The 25,159-nt window shown below is 35.6% G+C and overlaps 1 protein-coding gene across 2 annotated transcripts in view; it reads left to right on the top strand.

The window, feature by feature from the left end:
* The window catches only part of LAZ1 (organic solute transporter ostalpha protein (DUF300)), a 76,032-nt gene extending 51,110 nt beyond the window's left edge, over nucleotides 1-24,922 (top strand). The window contains exons 8-9 of one of the 2 annotated variants that reach the window (XM_089800164.1): nucleotides 23,554-23,805; nucleotides 23,949-24,922. In XM_089800164.1, the coding sequence (XP_089656290.1) occupies nucleotides 23,554-23,805; nucleotides 23,949-24,302 (606 nt within the window). In that variant the 3' untranslated portion in view covers nucleotides 24,303-24,922. The remainder of the gene's footprint in view (nucleotides 1-23,553; nucleotides 23,806-23,948) is intronic. The other variant, XM_089800165.1, reaches the window with a different exon arrangement.
* The last annotated feature ends 237 nt before the right edge of the window (nucleotides 24,923-25,159 follow it).

Raw genomic sequence — 25,159 nt, 5'->3', positions numbered from 1 at the left:
CTCTTGGATACCAAATAAATATGCCGAGTGTTCATTCGGTTTCTAGCAAGACAATGAATAAAAAGATGGAAAAAGATTTGAAGGTTATAAATCGAAAATGATTATGGTTTATATCTATCTACATGCTCGTAGATATACTTATGAGGTGTCATCTTATTATAATTAAAAAAAAATATTATGGTGTCACTTTATTCCTATATCTATGTGTACATACATAGGTATACATTATGATGTGGTGGGAAAATCAATCAAATACCATTTGAGGTACATATTATTTTTAATTAAATTAATTTATGTTTTAAATGTTTATTTAATAGTTCATGCGAGTCCTTCAATTGTATCCTAAAGTTCAAGTCGCTAGATCTTTACCAAGGTAATTTAAGGTCATACTTGTCAACCTGATGATTGGACTAAGCTAGTATCCCATTCCGTTGATCCCGTTTAACAATGCTTCCCCCTTCATCTTCTCTTGCAATCACCCGTGCAATATTTCCACGATAATAATAAGTTCCATAATAATTTTCATATTAACATTAAATATAGATAAATAAATTAATTATTTACCATAATTCAAAAATCAATCAATTGCTAAACATCACATGACAAATAATGGATAACGACCATCTTCATTAAACAATTAATATAATGAATACAATGGATATAAATAACTACCTACTTCACATGATTATGAAAGAAAAATCCGTTTAGTGTAACAGCTATAAATAAATTTAAAATGAGGTCAAAATTTGGGATGTAACATACCCGCCCTCTTAAGTTTTTCATCGTCCTTGATGAATATCACAACAAAACTTGAACAATATCTATTTAGATTATTTGAAGAAGGTAAAGGTTTAGGCTCTAGCCCTGGAGAAAAGATAAGGCTATTTTTGAAATATTTCGTAATAATCTTCCCAGGTAGCATTATCTTCTGCATACTGATCCCATTAGACCTTGCCTCTCGATTTCGTAAGCGTAGCTTACACACCTCGAGTATTCTGAGGGGTTCTATTTCCATCACCCTTGGTTCTCGCACCTGTAATAGGTTTTCAATCAATTATATGATCATGATGAGTAATGTAATCTTAAGGTATGACGCATGGGAGACATCATGCATCCTTGCAAGAGCTGGTGGTAGGGCAATTCTGTAGGCTACTGGGTTCATAACTTCCAATATTTCAAAAGGTCCCACATGCCTTGGGGTTGACATTCTTACCAAACTTGATAGTACTCTTTTGAGGTTTTACTCTTAATAGCACCTTTTCTCCTACTGAGAAATCCCTAGGTGTTCTTTTTGCATCTGCATAACTTTTCTGTTTGTCATTGGCTTCCTTCAACCTTTGATGAATTTGGATTATCTGATCTTCCATTTCCTTAAGCATTTCAGGCCCAACAATAATTCTATCTTCCAATCGATTCCAACTCACAGGAGTTCTACATTTGCGGCCATATAGAGTGTCAAAGGGGGCCATTTTAATGGTGGATTGATAGGAGTTGTTATAAACAAATTCTACCAAGGATAAATACGTTTCCCACTGGTATTGCTGAACCATACAGTAAAATCTTAAAAGATCTTCTAATACTTGGTTTACTCTTTCTGTTTGACCATCTGTCTCGTAAGTTGAACTGATGTTTAGTTTAGTGCCTAATGTTGGAAATAATGTTTGCCAAAATCTAGAAGTTATCCTAGCATCCCTATCTGAGATAATTTTCTTTGGAACTCCATGTAATTTGAAAATTTCCTTTATGAATTTATGAGGGATTTTTGGTGCCCCATTGGTTAGATTTCCTGGTATAAAGTGAGCAACTTCTATCAATCTATCTACTACTACTAGAATGGTGTTGTGTTTATTCCGTGTCATAGGTAATCCTTGTAGAAAATCCATGGTAATTATCTGCCATTTCCATTCCGGTACCTCATTTGGGTGTAAAAGATCGACTGGGTAACAACGTTCTGCTTTTACTCTTTGGCATTTCAGGCATCCTGCCGCAAATTCTGTTATTTCCCTTTTCATTCCTTTCCAAAAATATAAGGGTTTTATATCTGATAACATTTTAGTTACTCCAGGGTGTCCTAAATATGGAGCTGAATGAGATTCTTCCAGAATCATTCTCCGAAGTTCAGTTTTATTGAGTATATAAATCCTGTCATGATATCTTAACAATCCATCCTCTTCTATTCTAAATTCTGAATACTTGGGATCTTGTGGGTCTCTGATGAGAGCTAAGCTGATTTTTGCATAAAACTCATCATGCTCTAGATGCTGTAAAATCTGATCCTTTAATCTGAAATTAATAAAAGCCATTGCAAAAATGTGTCTCCTACTTAAGGCATCTGCCACTTTGTTTTCTTTGCCCTCGATGTAATTTATGTCAAATTCATAGTCTGCTAGAAATTCCAGCCATCTCTTTTGTCTAGCATTAAGATTAGATTGAGTAAAAATGTATTTTAGGCCATGGTGATTAGATCAAATATCAAAATGTTTTCCAATCAAGTAATGTCTCCATATTTGAAGAACATGAACGATAGTTGCTAATTCCAAATCATGAGGGGTGTAATTCTGCTCGTAATTCTTCAATTTCCTAGAATCGTATGTAATTCCCTGCTCATCCTGCATTAGCACACCTCCTACTCCTGATGCATCAGTTATAACGATAAATTTCTTTTGTGGGTCAGGTACTCTTAGTATGGGTGCTGTAGTTAACTTTTCCTTCAAACATTCAAAAGCTAATTGACATTTTTCAGTCCATACAGACTTCCTTCCCTTTCTCTGAAGTGATGTAATTAGGTAGGCTATCTTGGAGAAATTTCTGACAAACTTCCTACACAACCCTGCCAATCTCATGAAACTTCTGATTTTTGTCACATTTTTAGGTATAGGCCATTCCTTAATTGCCTTGATTTTTGACGGATCTACAACTATTTCCTGAGTTGATATAATGTGTCCTAAGTACTGGATTTCCTTTTCATAAAAAGCGCACTTAGACAATTTTCCATATAATTTATGTTCTCTTAACCTTTGCAAAACTTTTTCTAGATGTTCTAAATATTTTCACTCGTTCTTTGAATAGATTAGGATATCATCTGTAAAGACTAGCACAAACTTATCTAGACAATCCTGAAATATGCTAGTTATTATGTTCATAAAAGCTACTGGAGCATTGGTTAACCCGAAAAGTAACACTGTGAATTCTTAATGCCCATACCTAGTTCTGAATGCAGTTTTGTGAATATCTTCGTCCTTAATATGAAGCTGGTGATATCTTGACCTCAAATCAATCTTTGAAAATACTGTAGTGCCTTTCATTTGATAAAAATGGTCGTCAATCCTAGGGAGTGGGTATCGGTTCTTGATAGTAACCTTATTGAGCATTCTATAATCTATGCATAATCTCATAGTTCCGTCCTTCCTACCAAACAATACGGGAGCTCCCCATGGTGAAACACTGGGCTGAATCAGTTTTTTACTTAACATATCCTGCAATTGTATTTGCAACTCCATTAATTTTGAGGTGGTCATTCAATAAGGTGCTCGAGAAATGGGTTTTGCTCTTGGTAACAAATCTATGGTAAAATCAAAGACTCGGGATGGAGGTAAACCGAGTAGTTCTTCGAGAAACACATCCTGATAATTCTTTAGGTAGGGATATTTTTCTTCGAAAGATTCTTTTAATTTTTCTCTGATTTCCCCATCTTAAAAAATGTAGTCATCTCCATATGTGTTGTTTATTGGATTTCTTATATCGTTAACTCTTATTGCAAAAATCTCACAGCCTTTTCTTCCTCATTTCTTGAGTTGCATGGCAGATATTTGTTTTGATTTAATTTCATGTTTAATCCGTATAATGCTTGCAAGTTTGCCTTGGTCATCCAAACAATCTACAATTTTAGCAAGACAATCAACCTTGGCCTTATGTTCACAAAGCCAATTAATGCCTATTATAATATCGTAAGACCCAAAAAGTGCTACATACAAATTCAATTCAGTGGAGAAATTTGGAAAATCAACTCAAGCCTCAAATAGACATTGCTCTACCTTAGCCCTTGACTGGTTTGCATACTCGACTGTCCATGGTTTTGCCATAAAACTAGATATCTTTGGAAATCTACTTAATAATTTAGGCGATATAAAACATTCAGAAGCTCCAGTATCAATTAAAATAGAAATGGGGTTCTTGTAGATCTTACTCGAAGTTTCGATCGAACCTATCTGTTGTTCTGCTTGTCTATTGTCAAGGGCTGCGTGAATCCTTTGCTGATAAACATGCTGCTGTTGTGGAAGGGGTGGTCAGTGCGGCTGATTGGTGTTGGTCTTGATAGGGCATTTATTTGCATAATGATCTCCCTCACAATAGTAACATTTGAAAGGTGGCGCTTTCTTTTCATTGCTCTTATTATTCTTGTACTAATATTACTTTTAAAATCCTTGACTCCGTTCCCTTTTGATTCTAACTTGCTAAACTTATAATTTTTAAATTGTTTCTTCTGAGATCTAGTATCTGTACTCTCTGTATTCTAGTTTGTTTGTTTTTTTTTCTTTGATCTCAGATGGAGTCATCTCTCTTGATTTTATATTCCTATCAGACAACCTTCTCTAAAGCTTCTTCCATGGTTCGAGGAGTGAGAACATAAACTGCTCCTCCTATTCTATTATTCAAATTCATGATGAATTTCCTTACTTTCAAATTTCTATCTTGTTGATATGGTGGTACATGCTTCAGTAATTTGGTAAATCTCCTTGCTTCAGGTTTTGGAAATCCAACAATTTTTTGTCATAAAAGTTTTGGGGTAATCAAGATCTCTAAAAATGGTTATGATTTTTTCCCAGGTGATCTCAGTGGTTTTAATGTTTTGCTTAACCTTGGTGTTTCCCCACCATGTAGCAGCTTCTCCAGTAAAGTAGTATATTCCCCAAACCGCTTTTGAGGTTTCTGAAAAGTTCCTAAATTTCAAAGTACTGCTCCATTTTGGTTAACCAGGCCTTTGCATCCTCTCTGGATTTAGAACCAACAAATTTGGGTGGTTTGATCTTAATATTTGCGTATAGATCACTCACTATTTCTTGTTTCTTTTGTTTTTCAGTTTGAGTGGGTGAAGCTTGTGAGGGTTTCTTGTTGTGTTCAGAGACTTCTGTCTCTGTTTTTAGAGGAGGTGAGGATTGTATTTCCTTTTGGTTCTGCCCCATTTGGGATGCCATCTCATTCATTATTTTTTCCATATTATCCAACTTCAGTTTCGTTTCTTGCAAAATCTGAAGTAATAAATCAATGGATGATTGTGTGTTTTCATGGACCATGTCATGACCTGCAATGTTCTCGTCGTTGCTCATTTTGTTTGTTTACTGGTTTAGCTTGGAAATTTACAAATTTTTTTGTGTCAATTTATTGTATACATATTTTAAGTGTGTCTACAACAAATTTAAAGAGTTTGCGAGTGAATATGACACACAAATAAATCAATTTATTAACTTTAATAATTTTGCTGCTGCATTCATGGTAGCCCTATTTATAAAATTTTTCTCTACTGATGATGTTTACATTATGGAATCTAAATTTTGCTTCTTAGCATTCAGTTCTGATTCAAATTTGTACATATCCTGCACCATCCAAGATCTGTGGAAGTGCAGAAGAGAGTTGCCCTGATGAGTGTTCCAGTTTTGAATTAGTTTGTTTCTATATACTGCTTTACTAGCAAGAGTCCACCTGACTCTTTCTTTCTTCATTCGTTGCAAACCCTAATTCAGAGTTTTATTGTTTTGGGGCACAAAACATCAAGTGTAGTTGGAGTTTGGCATGCTTTTAATTAAGTACAAGAAGATGGGATGTTGTGGCTTCTTACGAGGTGTTTTACGTACTTGCATCCTGTACAATTATTCTAAGAATTTTCAAGTTTACTTGGAAAGTAGTGTGCCCTAGGTTTAGTGTTGAACCTAGCTCTGATACCATATGTAACAAACGGATTTTCATAACAAAGTAAAGACAATCTAGAAAGAGTTTTCCTCAACAAATTATTAAACAAAGAAATTGAATTCCTTTTCATGGGACATTAACTACTTTTAACTACCAACGATTAACTGAAATAACAAAGCTCAATTGAAATAACTATATCAATGATCAACTGAAACAATGATCAACTGTAATAAATATAATAACAATTAGCTGAATTAATTGCAACAATGATCAACTGTAATAACTGTAATAATGATTAACTAAAATAATTGTAACAATGATCAACTGTAATAACTATAATAACGATTAATTGAATTAACTGCAACAATGATCAACTGTAATAACTGAAATAATGATTTACTATTTTTCCATACATATAAATAAAGTAAATGCTTAACATGAAAAGAAGAAAAACATCCGAATAATATCTGGTTAGTCTTTAGTTGGTTGTGCAAGCCTTGCCTTTCGGTAGGAGAAGCATTGACTTAGGCTTAACCTCCCAACCTCAGACCATTCTTATCCCCACACAATCTATTGAATTAGAAAGGCCCTCCCTACCCTGTGATCGGGCTTGGGATACTTTTAGTCCAACCGCCTGAGAATTCCGGTGTTTAGAATGTCCGCACAGTTATGAATGGACATGTCTGAATAACTGGCTCCACTGACATCAAGTGATCATAGATGGAAAACATGCCTTAAAACCGACCTTGGCCAAGGTTTTCTGATGGGTTCATTGACCCGATCACCACTGCTCAACTTGCCAATAGGGGAACAATAATATGGACGAGATGAAATTAACTTAGATTTATTGTATCATATCTGACTTTTATTTCTATACCATTGCAGATTCCATCTCACCTCTTCACCTTTTCCATGGCTATACAACCGGTGAGTCCTAGGTGCTCGGATCTCAGAGCAATCAGCTCTGTTTGTTGATTCTCAACTGATTCATGAATATTATATGTTACCAGTTTATTACAATTTGTGATTTGAAAAATGTGTTCTTTAAGACTTGTAGAAAATATCATTTGATTTTGATTTCTAGTTGCATAAATAAATCATGATTTCATAATATGGTTACTTGGCTTTTATTTGACTTAAGCAAGAGGATTTGCATCATGATATAAACTGTAGCTTATTGCTATGTAAATCCGATTTGCTGTAACAACTGATAAAGAAATCATATTGCAATGTTTGGATTTTGGATAACCACATAACTTGGTATAATCTGAAAAAGGAATGAGTTTTGCTAGACGCTCAACAACCCACCTCACTTTTGACTGTAAAGATCTTGAACGCTAATTCCCAGTATGAAGATTACTTACGATTTCAACAGAACATCATTATAATAAAGAAATTGTGGAAAGGAACAATGCAGTGGTTACTAAATGATAACTGCAGAGATATTAGGCACTATGAAAAATGTGGTAGGTAATATGGAAGAAGACGGGTGATAAACAAGGAAGTCAGATGTTTTAACAAGGAAGTCGGGTGATGGAAATTGATGTCTTCCGTCTCTCTTGACTTCAAAATATAAAGAGATTAAATGTCTCTTTGGCTTCCAAGAAACCATAACATGAAAACAGAGGCTTGGCTCTTGGACGCCAAGTGTTCATTCGGTTTCTAGGAAGATATTGAATAAAAAGATGGAAAACGATTTGAAGGTTATAAATTGAAAATAATTATGGTTTATATCTATCTACATGAATGTAGATATACTTATGAGGTGGCATCATATTATTATAAAAAAAATAAAAATTATGGTGTCACTTAATTCCTATATCTATGTGTATGTACATTGGTATACATTATAATGATGTGGTGGGAAAATCAAACAAAAACCATTTGAGGTACATATTATTTTTAATTAAATTAATTTATGTTTTAAATGTTTATTTAATAACTCATGTAGGTCTTTCAATTGTATCTTGAAGTTCAAGTCACTAGGTCCTTACCAAGGCAATTTAAGGTCATTTTTGTCAACCTGATGATTGGACTAAGCTAGTATCCCATTCCATTGATTCCGTTTAACAATGTTTCCCCCCTTCATCTTCTCGTGCAATCACCCGTGCAATATTTCAACGATAATAACAAGTTCCATAATAATTTTCAAATTAACATTTAATATAGATAAAGAAATTAATTATTAACCATAATTCCAAAATCAAGCAACTGCTGAACATCACATGACAAATAGTGGATAACGACCATCTTCATTAAATAGTTAATATAATGTATACAATAGTTATAGATGATTTCAGTAGGAAAATGTGGGTGTTTTTCTTTAAAGAAAAATCAGATGTGTGCAATGAATTCCAAAAGTTCAAAGCATTAAAAAGTGTCGGTATTTCTAATCATTGCTCTAAGGTTAGATAATGGGGGGAATTTTGTTCCAATGAATTTAGCGACTCTTGTGCTAAACACAGTATTAAGCATCAAATTATCACACCATACACCCCTTAGTAGAATTGTATTGTTTAGAAGAGGAGCTGTAGAATTACGAAGACTGCTTGCTCTATGTTGGAGCATATGTTCGTAAGAAGTGTTGGGTAGAGGAAGAGTATATGATTATGTACGTTCTGAATTGGTCTCCCACAAAAGCCGATAATAAGAAGACTCCAAACTAAGCATGGAGTGGGAGGAAATCAAATATCAGCCACTTGAAAGTTTATGGGACGATAACACATGCTTGGATTCTAGATGCAAAGAGAACCAACTAGATTTCAAAAGTTAGAAGTTGATGCTTACAGGCTATAGTGACAATCATAAAGCCTATATGATTGATGTCGACACTAATCATCTCACATTCAATATAGACGTGGTCTTTGCTAAAGAAGGTTAGCCCTTTATGGTTTCTTCTCCTATCCAATACTTTGAAGATCAACCTTTGTAGAAATAGATTTGGGTGTTAGGCTTCCATTAGCTTCATCTAATGTGAGGGATTTTAAGGATTCCGAACTTGAATTTGTTGAATCTCCTAGGCATGACATTTTACAACCATATTTTCTTTAGGGAAGCTTAAATCATCATCCAAATGAATTTGTTTCAGGCAATCCAAGTCATGATGATCATCCTGATTTGGAAGGAAATAGTCCTACAACTAGCCAAAGTGGTGTGAAAATCGTATTGGTGATGTTTGGGATGATGAGCTTGTTGAGGGTAGATCATCCACAACTAGAGCAAGAATAATACATTGAACTCTGCTCTTATGGACAACATTGAAAGAGTTTATGACCCCTTAAATTTATTTATAGGCTATAAATGATGAGTATCATGGTCTTTTGAGGAACAACACTTGGGTTATGCCAGATCTTTAACCATTGAAGAATCAAGTTGGCTACAAATTGGTCCACTCAGTGAAGCACAAAGTTCAGTTGGTGGCTAAGGGCTTCTCGCAAAAAGAAGGCGTTGACTATGCAAAAAACTTCGCTCCTACAACAAAGATGAGCACTATCCAATTGGTTTTGGCCATTGCAATAGAATATGGTGGTAAAGTACTCAAATGGACAAGAAGAGCACCTTGCTCATGGTGATTCAAAGGAAGAAATCCAGATGTCCCAAACTCCAAGCTTCAAAGTTACAGGCAAAGAACGCTAGGTATGTAGATTGATAAAGGCTCCTCATGGCTTAAAGTAGGCCCTCGGGGCATTCTACATTAAAGTAAATAGTTATTTGATTGTAGGGCTTTTTATAAAAGTGCTTCAAATTCCCATTTGTATGTCAAACTAGTAATAACATCATTTTTCTCGTCATCTATGTTGATGACATCAAGGTTACTGTTAATGGGGTACAATTGTTTGAACAAATTAATTTGAATTTGTGTTAGACATTTGATATGATAAATTTGCAACTTCTGCATTATTGTTTTAATGTAGAGGTTTGGTAGACAGGTGGTGGCATTTTCATTTCTCAAAGGTTTCAATAATAAATAGGTTTGATTGATACATTTGAAAAAGCTATCTACCATTTCCTTCTCAGCAGAGTTAACAACTGAAATCTTATTGAATAGAGTCGCCAACTCTTTCGAGGAATGTATTGATTTGTTGATCTTTGGGTTTTGGCTTCTAGTAGAATATGCTTCCAAGCAAACTAATACAATTACTTATTGCTTTTGATTTGCGAAGTCTGAAATTCTCGATAACTTCACAATATATATTGTGAGAAGCTCTCCCTAGTAGAGTCGCCAATCTGTTGGTTCTCAAAACCGCAGATTGGAAATCCAAGAGCTTTGCCAATTCTCCGATAGGATTTCTCAAATCAGTTTTGGCCAACAAACGGGAACAATCCAAATTCCCTTGCACTTTAGGCTTCGCTACACCTAGACGGGTAGACCTTCACCTTGAACTTGATGACCTTGTTTAAAGCTTTTGTATAGCGAATTTGGGCTTGGTGAGTTCTTAGGCTAGCAAGGTCCTCTATCTCGTTCAATATGAAGTTATATGATTGCTTGAAATGGTTGAATGCTTATGTAAGGTTATCAATAATTGATTAAATGCTTTCAAGAAGGAAGTATATAGATTACTGATTTCAACTACTATTTCCAATAACAATATTTCAATGATTTTAAAAGACCAATGCCTCTGCTTAGTTGGGCAATAGAGTCAACTACAAGGAGGATTATTACGTACAACTTTATGAGACAATATTTATTTCAATATCATCAATTACTCGTGAGCTCTGCAAAAGAAAAATCTTATATGCAATTCTCTGCTAGTCCAAATGAGTCTTATCTTCTTTGGCGGGAGTCCAATTAGACAAAGACAAGGAAACACCTATTTATTTCACAATATCCATGATTGTCGAACAAAGAATGCGGAAAAGTCCAATGCAAAAAACCTTGTCAGAATAATTCAATAATCTTCTTACTGATCATAAAGGATGAATCTTAATCTTCTCCCTTAACGAATATCTCTTCTTTTAATCTCTTTTTTATGTTTAATGCATCACATATTTATATAGGAGCAAAAAAATGCGTATCTCTTTATAAAGGACACCCCTTTGTAAATAATAATTAATTGGGTGTTTAGTTATTTTTTGCATCCTGAATCAAAATATTGACTGAATATGCATTCTAAATATTCTGGAATATTAATTGCTCCTGTAGGCAGTCTTTGATCATCTGTGTGAATGAAATCTAATCATCGCATCTTGTCATTTTTCCAAACTGATCGGAAAAGAGTCTCAGGTTGCTTCTAGATATTTTCCGTGAGAATCTTGCAGTCATTTCCTCTGTTTTCGTTCCTTTTATGAGTGTTCACTGTATTTGCATATTACTTTGGATGGCCACTTCTGAAGCTTATTATTTGAAATTGCATCTCCATACTATGTGATGTGGACTAGCTGACTCAAAACCCCCCAATAACATACGATATTGTTTGTCTTGTTGCTTGTTTGACCCATACCATACAAATGGAATTTCTGCAATATATATAACTCCAGCTATATCTGCTAAAGAAGATTACCGCCAGCAGGTCCCTCTACACTGTCTTCATCGCATATAGACTTCCAGACTTGGTGCCACATAAAATAGAATTTCCTCATCGCTGTTTAATAGTCCTCCTTTTCCGATAATGTGCGACTTCTTTTGGTGTTTGCTGACTGTGATTTGGAATTCACTTATTTATTCCGTTCTGAACCGATGATCTGCAATTGTGATTGTATATACTCTTGTTGGAATCATCCTCTATTCAATGCTATTGACTGTTACTGCTGCTTCCTTGCTGTATATTCTTCTCTCACAAGATGGTAAACAATACTTTTGGTGCGCTTATCCAGTACTTACACTGCAACAATGTATAAATTCTTTTACAAGAATCTTCCTTTAAGTCCACTCAATCAGAATGAGCATCAACTTGGTTATAAGTAACAAATGAAAGATAATTTCATCTCTGCATCAATTGCAATTCTGTGACTTTATGTATACAGATAGAAAAGACTTTGATTTCTGATATGACAATGTTTTGCTCAATATCAAACACGCTAGAGTCTCGGTTAAGATATGAAGTATGCTTCAGAAGACATCACATTCAATACTACATTCTCCAAATCTTGTTCATCTTTGTTCTGCACCAACTCCAATTCTATTTCTGTGCACAATAATCTGCATTATCCACACCATGCTTGACATCCCAGTATTGAGTTTTATGATCTGCATACTGTGCTTTTTCCAGATATATTATCGTTTTTATATCTCATTGACTAATGAAAGTACATCATAGATATTTTGCAAAGCAGCACACCGCACAATAGCAGCTGGATGAGAAAGCATTGCAATGACATAAGGAAGAACATGCTGCTGTAATCACCTAAAAATGGTCATCTAGACTATTAGCCCCCTTTTCAACATTTTGGCTAAATTAATTTAATCACTTACCTAAGCCAAATTGCTAATGATCAATTTATTTGATTATAACCTATAGTTTGACTATGCTATCCTAAGTTTATTATTTGATTAAAAGAACATGTCCCCTTTTAATTAAATAAAAGACCCCATTCTTCTAACCCACTTAAAGTGCACACATAAAGTCCTTTTTCTATTTTGCAATTAAAAGAAAAGGCTTTGTGACTTTTGTCTTATATGACAAGTCAACTTATATTCTATTGGTTGACTTGTGTGCGCACATGGATCACTCCTATTTTCGAATTCAACCGTTGATCATCCACCATCTTCATCTTGATCTCTACCGTCCATACATCTTTAAAAGGGAGAGAGCTTTCCCCCTCAATCCATCCTCATTTGAATATTGTTATGCTGCAGGTTTTCTAACAGGTTTCTTTGGAGCTTTGTGGAGAACTTCTCATTTCTTGTCTCATTCTCTCATTTCCATCACATTAGCATAAGATCATGTGGCATTCTTAACATAGTTGCATTTTAGTTTAACTTTGATTCCTTTGCAAATAATTAGATCACATAGATTAATAGTTGGATTTGTAACATTCCCATCTCATTATTAGCATAGCTTGCATTGTGCATCTCATCCTAATTTAGTTTCATTTTTGCATTGCATGATCTAAAGAGTTCTTTGACACTAGCACTCTTGCTCTTGTCTAAAGAATCTCCCATTTTGTGGTTTACTAGCAAGGGCTGTATTTCTAAGGCTCAGCTGAGAGCTCCTATATACTCATTTGTATGCCCCTTGCACTCCATGACTAGGGAGCTCTAAGTCGGCATTCAAGCTTTCCAATCTATGGAGAATTTCGGATAGAATGATTTAGAGAAGTGCACCTTTTCTAGTGTACAGCTGCAACCGATCTTCATCATTAATATAGTATGAAGAGTGTAGCAATAACAGTATAGCTCTTCTCCTTGACTGTGCAAGTGTACCACTTTGAACACATGCACATAATAATGATGCAATTAAATTATTAACACCATTCCTTAACACTTTGTGCCAGACTCCACTTTATCTAAGTGTACAAGAACTAAGTCCACATTTGTTTATTTCCCAACCACTGAAGTGACAGGATCTTTGTTCTCTTTCCTGTCAGAAAATGAGTTGTTTTTTATATGATTTCTATTAACATTTAATTGCTAAGAGTCAGAGCACTTCCTTGTTTCATGACTGGATCGAATTTCCTGTTTATCATTCTTCTTCATAAGAGAATTTCCATCATAATCGATCTTAACCTTTTCCTATGCGTGTTTCATAATTTGGTTGGAATAAATTCTCTCTGTAGAGTACCAATATCACCAATCAACCCTGAATATGAACTTCCAACATTATTTTTCAAATGGAGGCCCCCTAAATTTTGCAAATAATTAGGGCTCCATCAGAATGGGAGACCCAGAGATGTCTCAAGAAGCAATGTCTATGGTTGGACAAGTTGGTGTTGCCATCAATGCCGAAGGGGGAGATTGGTGGCATAACTGATGCAGATTGTCTTGTAAAGGTTTTATGATATAGGTGTGATGCTTAAATGATCAATTATTGTGTTGTCATTGAGGCCAATTTAAGGAGTGCTGGTTTATGGTTTATTGAGAGCATTGTTCTAATATACGCAGTATGTAATTCAGCATTGTGACAATGTTAGAGATTAAATTAGTATGTGCGGTTGGAATGGGAGACTCAAAGATGTCTCTAGAAGCAGTGTCTATAATCACACAAACTGGCAACACGATTGGATATTATGGTTAATTAAATTGAGATAGAGCAACTAGGAAGAACAATCAGTGATAAATGGTGTATGTTTTGAGACCTATGATGAGTTAAATGTGGTATTGGATACATGATCTTGGCTCAATTGTGTGATTGATGTTTTGATTGCATCTTGTTTGGTTTACCGAAAGACTTGATTTGGATTGATTGAGGATTGTTATGTGGGAAGTTAATAGAAAACCTAGAACAATTTATGTTTGATCCTAATTGGTGATGTTGTGGGTGACTTTGATGAATCTTTTTGTGATCAAAGGTGTTGAATTGGTGTGGCAATGATGCAGCAATATTGGGTTATGACGATTTGGCCTTGCATCAGTTGTGGTGATCAAATTTCTTAGTGTCATGCATTAGCATTGGAAAAAGCGGAAAGTCTTGAGTGTCCTTAATCAGATTGATGTGATGTAAATTGGAAGTTGACAAAGATTGACAAATAATGGATTATGATTTGGTAATATGTTGTGGCGTGCTAGAGGTGAGATTCAAATGTAAAATGTTTTGGTTAAGGCGGTGGCCACCCTAACAAGTGAAGCATGTATTTATATTTCAGTTTGATGAATGTGCAAGTTTATAGATCATGATTTGTGGGTGTGGTCAAGCAGTTTGTTGATTGTATGCAAGAAGCAGAATCTAGCTTAATTGGATCTGTTCAAGCAAAGGAGAAGTGTTATTCCAAGATTATCCTCCTTGTTGAAGACTAATAGGTTCTTTAAGTTAAATCCCTTAACCAGGTCACTCCTAATAGGGTGAGCAAGATCCTAACAGGCTTGAAGATTAATTCCTTTAACTGGGTGGCTCATTTGTTAGATATTTGCCCAGAAATAAGATAAATAACAATAAGGAAAAGACAAACTAGATACAAGAGACAGACAAAATTACTAGGGAGAACCCTTTTAAAATTGAAGGAAAAAACCCAGCCACACAAAAATAACAGTTTAGTGATCATAAAAAGTTGAAGTGTACAAAGCCTTTTACTTTATGCGATATATATAACATACAGATAGACTTTTCACATTATAGCCGAAATTTTCTTTAATTTCCCAAAACATGACTCTGGATTTTCAAATACATCTCTTCATATTTCCATGCCTCAATGCATGTTGAATAACACGTCTTATATTTAATATTACAATTTTGATCATAAAATGTCCTTTTCAGCTGAAGGTGACCATAACGATAATAACACCCATATATGAAGAGATGAAGATCTCTATCGCAGATAAAATCTCTGACAGTCCCTCTTAGCAAGAGAAAGATCTTTAGCTAATTAGTTATTCAAGGCTGCAACGAAAAATGTTAATGATAAATTCTGATCACATAGATCCAAAACGTAATTCATGGAATCACTCAACATGAAATAACTGCAAAAACCACAATCAATTTTCATCACAGATTTGCTCAACGTGACGCTGTCATGGAATCTCTCAACATGACAAACTTGCAAGAATCACAATCAGATTTCATCACGGATTTGCTCAACTTGATGCTGTCATGGAATCTCTCAACATGACTAACCTACAAGAATCAGAGTTAGCTTTCATCACAGACTTTCTCAATGTGATGCTGTCATGGAATCTCTCAAGATGACAAGCCAATAAGGATCACAACTAACATTTTATCACGGACCCCCTCAACGTGATATAGTCATGGACTCTCTCAACATGACATCCAACGTGATATAGTCATGGACTCCCTCAGCGTGATATAGTCATGGACTCTCTCAACATGACATCCAACTCCCATCACGGAATCTCTCAATGTGATGAAATCATGGACTTTCTCTACTTGATGTTCACTACGAATCTCTCAAAAGTGAAAGAGTTATCAGGTTGTCCTTACAATTTATTATTAATATCACATGCATAATAACTCATAAAGCCACAACTGAAACTCTTTTTTAACAATAGTCTCAAAATCGACAATTAAAGGAAATCATTGCTGAAAATCTTCTCCAACAGGGTTTCAAAATCTATTTTAATACCAAAAGATTAACTATATATAAGAATGGTGGGGATTCCATAAGAACTGCCTCTTAATCAAGAACTACTTGATCATTGCAATAAGATTGTGGAAGTATCCTCTCTCTGAAGCTGAACATCTCCCTCTAAATATGAAACATAAACACATCATCTTCATCTCATTGCTTCCTGCAACGAAGATAGGTTATTAACAATTCATAAAGTTAAACACCTATCCCAAAATAAAAATCCACAATTTTACTCAGAATACTTATCTGATGTAGAATAATCTCCTTAATATGAATCAATAACCAGTATTCATATACAGGACTTTATGCACTAGAAGTAATCCATACAGCTTTAACACACAGGTTCTAGCCATTAATTACTGAGAAAACCTTAAAAATTATTCCATAAAACAATTCCATTCAATTTGAAAGTTTCTTCTCAGATACAGACAAAAAGTTAGCTTTAAGCATCTTATAATAAATGAAATCCAACTAAATATACATAGGCTCGACAGAGAAATTCTTAGCTTAGTGAAGCAAAGCTTCTCACAATGTTCAGTGTTGGAATTTCTGGCCCCAGCCCACATACTGCAAAATACTTGAATATCCTCCCGAGACTGAAAATAGTTAGCTTTTAAGCATCTCGTCATAAATGAAATCCAACTAAATAATATACACAGGCTTGACAGAGAAATTCTTAGCTTGTTGAAGCAAAACTTCTCACAATGTTCAGTGTTGGAAGTTCTGGCCCCAGCCCGCATACTGCAAAATACTTGAATATCCTCCTGAGACTTTGAAAATCTTAGATGGGCTCTCACATAGAATAACTAAATTTTGACAAATGTGATAATTCCCACAACTTAATAAAGACTGTCTTGGCAAAAATTTGAAACCAATGAAGAAGCAAGAACTGTGCGATACAAGAATGGTGAAACTGAAAATGAGTTGTTGCAAAGCAAGACCAAGTCATAATGCATTTACACATCAGGTTTCTACCACAGAAACAAAACTTAGCTGTTGAATAACTTGCATAACTGCACTGTTATATTTCAAGCTCAAAATTTCCACTAATACCAATGTCGTTGAAGACAACAAGATTCTTATGAAACAGCAGGCATTATTATTCAAGCAATTAATGCCTTAAATCTTCTTAGGAGATAGGGCACTTCATACTTTGCATGCTCTAGAAAGTTCAGTGGTCTAATAACAGGTTTTGAAAATGCACAGGCATAGCCTGAGTTGCTGGAAATACACTTAAGGTTCAAACAGAAGAGAGCAGTGGTAAAAAAATGGAAACATAGAGAAGATGAGGACAACTCAAGATGGAAGGGGGCACTATGAGAAGTGGCTGCAAAGCCCGAATTCAGTTCAAAAGATGCAGAATAGAGATCTCCAGTTGCTGTAGAAACACTCAAAGTTTCCACAGTCAGTTCTAGATGACGCTTGATAATAGTGAGGATCATACACTGCAGCGATATCCATTACGACAAATAGAGCTGATGAAAAACACGGAGGCCTTTTGTCACAAGTGGGTCTGCCAGTACTAGTTTGGTCAGGGCAGGGGAGTGAGACAAGACGGATTAAAATTTATTGTCGACAGAAGGGGCTCTACAACCTCCTCCCTCCTTCAATCCACATCCCCTGTTGAGCCATATCTGAAACATCTTTCAATACATGAATTCATTCATATGCACAAATACACCAAATTGAATGTGAACGACCAAAGATGCATTTAGCGGAGAACTCAAAAGTCATCGGTTACATTAAATATTGTTGTTACAAGCCCCCAGCGGTATCTAGGCCAGGCATATTCAACAGCTAATGACCATTGTAACAGGAATATATGTCACAGTTAATCCAAATAGTGATCAAATAGGATGAAAACCAGATTCAATAAAAATACCAGGCACGAAAATACCACAGGCATGAGAATACCGTGTTTGGCATTTCAGCAACAGTGCCAAGAGACAAAACAGGTTCTGGCACTTGAGAAGAAGATTGTGACAAGCCTGGCTGAGATCTATGCCCGCACTAGATATACATGAAAATACGACACAAGTACAAGCATTGGCAGTGGGCAATGCACCAAAAAACTGAAGATATTGATCTAAAGTACGACTATGGAGAGAGATGAGCAGTCAGGAGGGATGACTATAGTCCCCAATGCATATAACCATGCCTTAGACCATGCAGACAATAGGAAATAGCAGAGAATGAACCTTCATAAAGAGCTCCCAAGCAGATGGCTTCGACAGAAGGCCAACGGGACTCTTTGATCATGCACTCAATGAGCTTCTGAGCTTCCTTTGTACATCTGGTGGATCTCGTAAATATTCTTCTCGAGAATTTGGTGGTAGTAGAAAATACAAACATTTTCACTCCTGTCAATCATGAAGGAGAGATCATAGCTTGGTTCATGTTACTGTTGCAGGACGTCTATACCATTGTCCTAGGAGATGTCATACTTCCGGCTTTAACTCTTCTTTGCTAGAATGGCTGGCTCTCCATGTTAGATATTTGCCCAAAAATAAGATAAACAACAATAAGGAGAAGACAAACCAGATACAAGAGACACAAAATTTCCCTGGGAAAGCCCTTCCAAAATTGAAGGTGAAAACCCAGCCACACAAAAATAACACTTTAGTGATCATAAAAAGTTGAAGTGTACAAAGCCTTTCACTTGATGCGATATATATAACATATTTATAGACTATTCACATTATAACCGAAGGTCTCTTCAATTTCCCAAAACATGACTTTATTTTCATATACAACTCTTCATATTTCCATGTCTAAATGCATGTCGAATGACACATCTTATATTCAATATTACAGTCATTATCATAAAATGTCCTTTTCAGCTGAAGGTTAATGATAATAACACCCATATTTGTAGAGATTAAGATCTCTATCACAGCTACTATCTCCAACATCATTAACTTGATTTAGAAATCCTGCAATGAGGTTATATTTGTAGAGATTAAGATCTCTATCACAGCTACAATCTCCAGCATCATTAACTTGATTTAGAAATCCTGCAATGAGGTTACACCCAATAGGGCTAGAGGCAGATTCATTAACCGGATGACTCCTAACTGGGTCTTCTCTGAATCGGACATTATTGTAAGCTCCTGACAGGGTGGCTAGGCCTTTAACCGAGTGTATTTCAAAAGAATGCAAGTTACTTGTGGGTACTAATTCTCACTGTGGTTTTTCCCTCCAACGGAGTGTTTCCATGTGATAAATCGTGGTGTTATTGTGTTACTTGTGTGGATGCTTTCATGTGTTGTGCTTATTGCTTCACAAGTTTAACAGAAGATGAGTGTGGTTGAATGTTTTATTGAGTAGATCTGGTTTGGGTTAATCATTTGGTAATAAGTTGATAAAAGTTTGAATCTGATAGATTATTGATTCACCCCCACTTCTCAGTAATCCTGTACCTTATAATACTTACAATTGGTATCAGAGCCTAGGTCCTCTTGCTGGTAAGCCTAATAACTTGAGGTAAAGATCAAAATGATGGACTACTCCATATAGTGTGACCGAATGAAGATCTCTATCAAAGCCATGGGGCAACAGTAGTGGACACATGTTGAGAACAAATATGTTACACCATCCTGGACACTTAGTGCAGATCAACTGAAGGTGCAATCGGAGAGCATTCAAGCATTGGAAGCCCCCCCCTACCTCTTCACTCCACAGTTTATTACTGCCCTTCCTCTCTATTCTGTATGCCATATCTTGTACGAGTGATAGAGATAAGGAGGCTGTAAAGTGCTGCAACATCCATAGTTGTTATTTCAAGCAAGAAGTCACACTTTTTGAGTATTGTGTATTTCCTGGAGTTTATCAGAGCTGATTAGCATAGAGGAAATCCCTGTGGTTGTGCCACTTTCAAGGCACCCTATCCATAATTGTTCCATCCTTCAGAGTGCATAAATTGACTTGGAGAAAGCAAGTATGAATTGTACTGGATGTGTATTATCAATGGCTTGCAAGTAGATACGATCTTGCTTAGATCTGAATTTATGTCAGTCTATGACTTGAAGTATATATGAGGATCCAAACATAGTTAATGATGTCAATCTGCCTCTTTAGTTGTGTCTGTAAAATTCTCTGTTTCGTTATGCTTTAGAGACCATGAGCAAGTTGAAGTGAAATCTGAATTTCCAGTTATTTGTCTGGGCATTTAAATTTGCAAATTTTAAGTAGTATATTTCACATGTCTTCGTAAAATTGATGATTGTGGTTTTGTACATGTTTCCTTGATTCTTTTAATTGAGCTGCGTCTATTGTTCAAATTTACTTGTTGCTTGCAATAGAGTTGGGATTTTTGATTATAGTCTTCAGCTAAAAACTGTGAGAATTTTCTGCCTTTGAAGTTTTACATGTTAGGTAAATGCATGATTTGTTTTTTGTCTAGTGTGGAGTGGACGATTTTTTTATCTGATGTGGAGTGTTGAATAGCCTACTTTAATGGTAAACTGAGAACAAAACTATAGGTTTTATTTCAAGTCTGTGGGTCTATACTTATAGAAAACTCTAGGTTTTGTAACTTGTTTATAAGGGAAAATATTATTTTTCATTTACCCTTCAAAAGGGAGGTTTCTTGTACAAATTCAAAGAAGGTTTTCATCCTTTTCACCATTCGTTTTTGTGTTGTGCCACAATGTAGACTTCAGAGCTCAATTATTAAACCATTTTGCTTATACTTTCTTTGAATGTGTTCTGGCCTTTCTTCTCTTTGTTTTTGGAGAGTAGCACCTTCTTTTCTGTTCTTACCAGAATCACACACTCCGTGGTGGTGGTGGTGGTGGTGTGTGTGTCATTTTACAGAGATTACACATTGAGTCCAAGGAATAGGAAAATTACATTCTTTTGTGACTTGTCATGTCCTGTTGCAATTGAAACAAAATGTGAACTCTTTACTTTGGTAACCTACATGCTCTTTTACGTCTTTCTTGGGTTTGGCTAGTGGTGAACCAGAGTCTCCCCGTTCCTTCTCTTTGATCATTAGGTAATCTTTTTCTGCTACTTTTAATTACAGAGTGCTCTGTTTTTCTACCTTCTGCAAAGTTAGTCCATTCAGACAAAGGCCACTTTTGCAGCCTTAGATTTGACTTTGGTGATTACCATAGATGCGGGTTTGACCTTGTAGGCTCATCTCTACAGATGTGGATTGTTCTCAACTGTATTTTTCTCAAGGGTATACGTAGAATTGCAATTTTTGTTTTGTTTTGTCCTTTGCAAGTTGAGTTTTTCTTATCTTCTCATCCAGATCATTGCCTACTCTTTTCTTTCAAAATACATTATACAATCATTTAGATGCTTTACAGAGGCAATGTTTGTTATGAGGGGTTGGAAGAGCCCTTGGCCTTATTTACCAAGCCCTTTGCTTCCAATATCCCACTCTTCCTAGTGACTTGAAGCCTATACCCTTAGTATACTTTTCAAATTGTTTGTAGAATTATCATCAATTACCCAGGTTTTCTGGTTTGCCCTCAGAACCACGTCCGGGTTTAAACCAGTTCGGGGTTCTGGTCTGGTTCAACCAAAATTTGGTCAAGGTTCCATTTTGTGGGGGGTGGTTCAAAACCATAGGTATGAAATTCGAACCCGGGCGAATTTGATGAGCCCAGTTCGAATTACATCAAACCCAGGCGAATATCCAGTAACGGGCAGCTTTTAAGTACTTTATTAGAACATATTTGATATTTTTTTGGGTTCCACAGCCCTAAAAAGTGAATGTAAATAGGTTATTTTGGCTTTAGAGTGAACTAATGTGGAAGGACTAGGAGGAGGAGGAGGAGGAGGAGAAGATGATAAAGAAGAAAATGAATATGATGAATATTAAAATTTAATATATTATGATTAGTTGAAACTTGAACTTGAAACAATGATACTTTGAACTTGCTGTTATGATACAATGATACTTGAACTTGCTGTTATGGTTCATGGATTGTGATGTAGTTTTAATGTTTTGAATCTTTGATATTGAACTTGAATTTTGAAATATATGATTGTATGAGCTTGATTCATGATGCTATGATTACAACTTACATGTTTAAAGTTTATGCGTATGGTGTTTTTGTTGTTTAAATGACTGAATCATATGATTTTATGACACTCCATGCTTCTAGGTTTCATATATATATATATATAATATATATATATGTTTTTGTATGAACTAACCCAAAACCCTTTCCAAAATTCTGCCGTACCGGCGAACCGGGAACCTGTATTTTGAATCGAACTCAAATCGGTAACTAAGTCTAAATCTATTGAAGAAAACTTGAATTTTCCCCTGCTTTCTCTTTTTCATGTTCTTTACTTGAGGATTGTTCATACTTCCTTTATGGGCCCGCTCTGCCCTTCTCATTGTTTTGATAGCATTTCATATTTAATAAGCAACTCATTTATATTTGCCCATGGATTCCAATCAAAACTTCACCGTTGTCCTCAACTCCATTTATGACTTCAATTTGCTTTCTGAAATGGTGCATCTGTTTTCAGAGAGGGTTTTTTTTTGCCCAATGCCAATTCATGTCTTCTTTGGTGGTATTCAAACTTTCTGTGGATTTGGTTGTGGTTGTTTCTTTGCAACCTGCATGCCCTGAGTTCAATTGCAAAAAATGGTTTAAGTTGTGTTAGTAAAATTTCCTTACAAGCCTCTGACAATCTTGTGTCTCTGATACAAATTGACCCAGAATTTCTACTTGGACATCCAAATGATAACGTTAGTAAGGAGAGATCAAAGAGCTGCTTAAAAGAAATTAATTGTTAAGATGGAAATAAGCAATACACAATTATTATCATGGGAGAACTTTTTGGGGAATTGAAACCTATTTGGTTGTGGCAATTGTATCTAGAGTGTGTTCAGATGGAGGAATACAGGTGTTTTGCATTCTCTATCGAGCTCGTCTACTTTAATTTACTTCTTAGATCGTGCATTCTTTTAATTTTGTTTTTTTTGGATTAGCATAATTAAAGAAACCAATACTCTCAATCTTCCTTTATTGGTGTTGCTGTTTAAGAATATTTGCGAAATTGAAAGATTCTGGATTGGATTTCAAACTGGATGAGTTGGTTTATAATTTCTCATTTTTTTATCTTTTAGGGGTGGAATCCAGTCATGGGTCCAATCCTGCAAGTGTCGGTTTATCCACATTTTCTGATAAGCTTTTCCCGATTCTTCTGAATTGTCTCTCGTGCGACTAAGTTTCACAACCCCCGATATATTACAGATATTTACAGAATGAAAGAACACTAGATGTTTTTCAGTTGTTAGGAAACCATCTAAATTTGTATTTTGCAGAAATAGTACACTAGTATTGCTAGGAGTTGTGTGGATTGGTACCTTCATTGTTTGATGAATATTCGACACACAAGTTTCAAGTATGCTCTTATTGCTTCTAAAGTAAAAGGTACCTTTGAGTTTAATATTTTATCATCTGCAATTTGACAGATTTGTGAAATTGTTCAGCACAGATGGGTGTTGCTTCGATTTTCCATCTCTATGTATTCCCCTCAAAACCATATGAACTTATGGGGGAAAGATGTATTGGAAGCGTTGCTGTTATGGCAGATTATGCCTCTATAGATTCTCCTTTAGATCCAGAAGAGGTGAAAGACAGTGAACGGCCAACAAAGATGAGACTTCCCCAGTCAGATATCGAGGGAGGAGGGACAATGACATTCAGAGAAAGTGTCCGTGATGTAGTTTTTGGAGGCGGTGAATACGTGAGTAATTATGAATTTCAGACTGTTAAAAACTTCTCAGTGATTCGAATTGTTATTATATAGAATGCTTTCTAATTTGCCGAGCCTTGCTGGTTGATTTGCTAAAGGATGCTGTACTCACTCTTATGAACTGTACTGTGCAGATTGTGAATGATGTAAAATTTACCGTACACCATGCAGTAGAACCCGTTGAAAAGGGATTTACACGGATTAATGAAACATTTCATCAGATCTCACAAAATATCAAACGCCATGAGAGAGAGAGAAGACATACTAAGGATGACAGTTTTGTTTCATCCTCAAATTCAGCCAACAGAGTAATACGTGGAATAGATGATCCATTGTTGACTGGAAGCATCAGCGATAGTGGGATAAGCAGAAGCAAGAAACATAGAAGTACTTCTGGGAATGCAAGTGCCGAAAGTGGCGGGGAGAACAGTGACCCTGGTACTGGTCGTTATGAGATTCATGGTAGGAGATGGATTTCGAGGGACTAATGGTGGAGATTTATTTTAGGCTGCAAAATTTTCTCCGTGAAGTTTTGAACATAGTCTATTTTGTTCAGCTGTCATTTCACGTGATGTATAGGGGACCGAAACACTTATATCAATCACCCTGGGCTTTTAGCCTCGAAAGATAGAGGACATGTCCATGAGGAGGCTCCATTCATTTGATGTCAGTACATTATTACATGTTATCAGCTGCTGGTCTGAAATATGGTACATATGTCTCCAATCGTTGGACCTTTACCTGTAGATAATGGAGAACCTGATTTGAAAAAGTTTTGAAGGGGCAAATTCAGCAAATAATTTGCTATTGTGATATACATTCTATCATTCTTTTCCATTTGGACGAACGATCCTGGGCATCTATAATATATCACAAAATGCAAATTGAGTATTATCCTTACAGGCATTGCTCCTTTGAAATTTGTTCTCTTGATCATTGTCGTGCTATGATTTATCTTAATATACCGTAGCAATGCATGGATTGTATAAAGAACACGAGGCGATTAACAAGTATTTGCCAATTAGTGTATGAAACAAAACAAGGTCAGTTTGACAGCTGAACAATTTTGGAAATCTCATTTTAACTTGGAAGTGAGATGCTTTGCTCATGGTATTTTCTCACCCTTGCAAAATAAAATGTCTGGGATATTCAATTTGTTAATGAAATGGCGAACAAGAATGCACGAGAAAATGTGCAAAGCAAAAGTCAAATGAACAACATACAGACCTGAAAGCTGTATTGTCTTACCAGTAGCAGCACTTCTAAAGCATTTAAATTTTAATCAAGAGCTGGAGACCACCGTTTTTACAATCAATTTAGCATATTACTAAAGTTTTTAATATTA

The sequence above is a fragment of the Cupressus sempervirens genome, chromosome 9, assembly GCF_028749045.1.
Source record: "Cupressus sempervirens isolate cs-2001-9-10 chromosome 9, ASM2874904v1, whole genome shotgun sequence".
In the NCBI taxonomy this organism is placed as follows: domain Eukaryota; kingdom Viridiplantae; phylum Streptophyta; class Pinopsida; order Cupressales; family Cupressaceae; genus Cupressus; species Cupressus sempervirens.
This window is presented reverse-complemented; position numbering and strand designations above follow the sequence as displayed.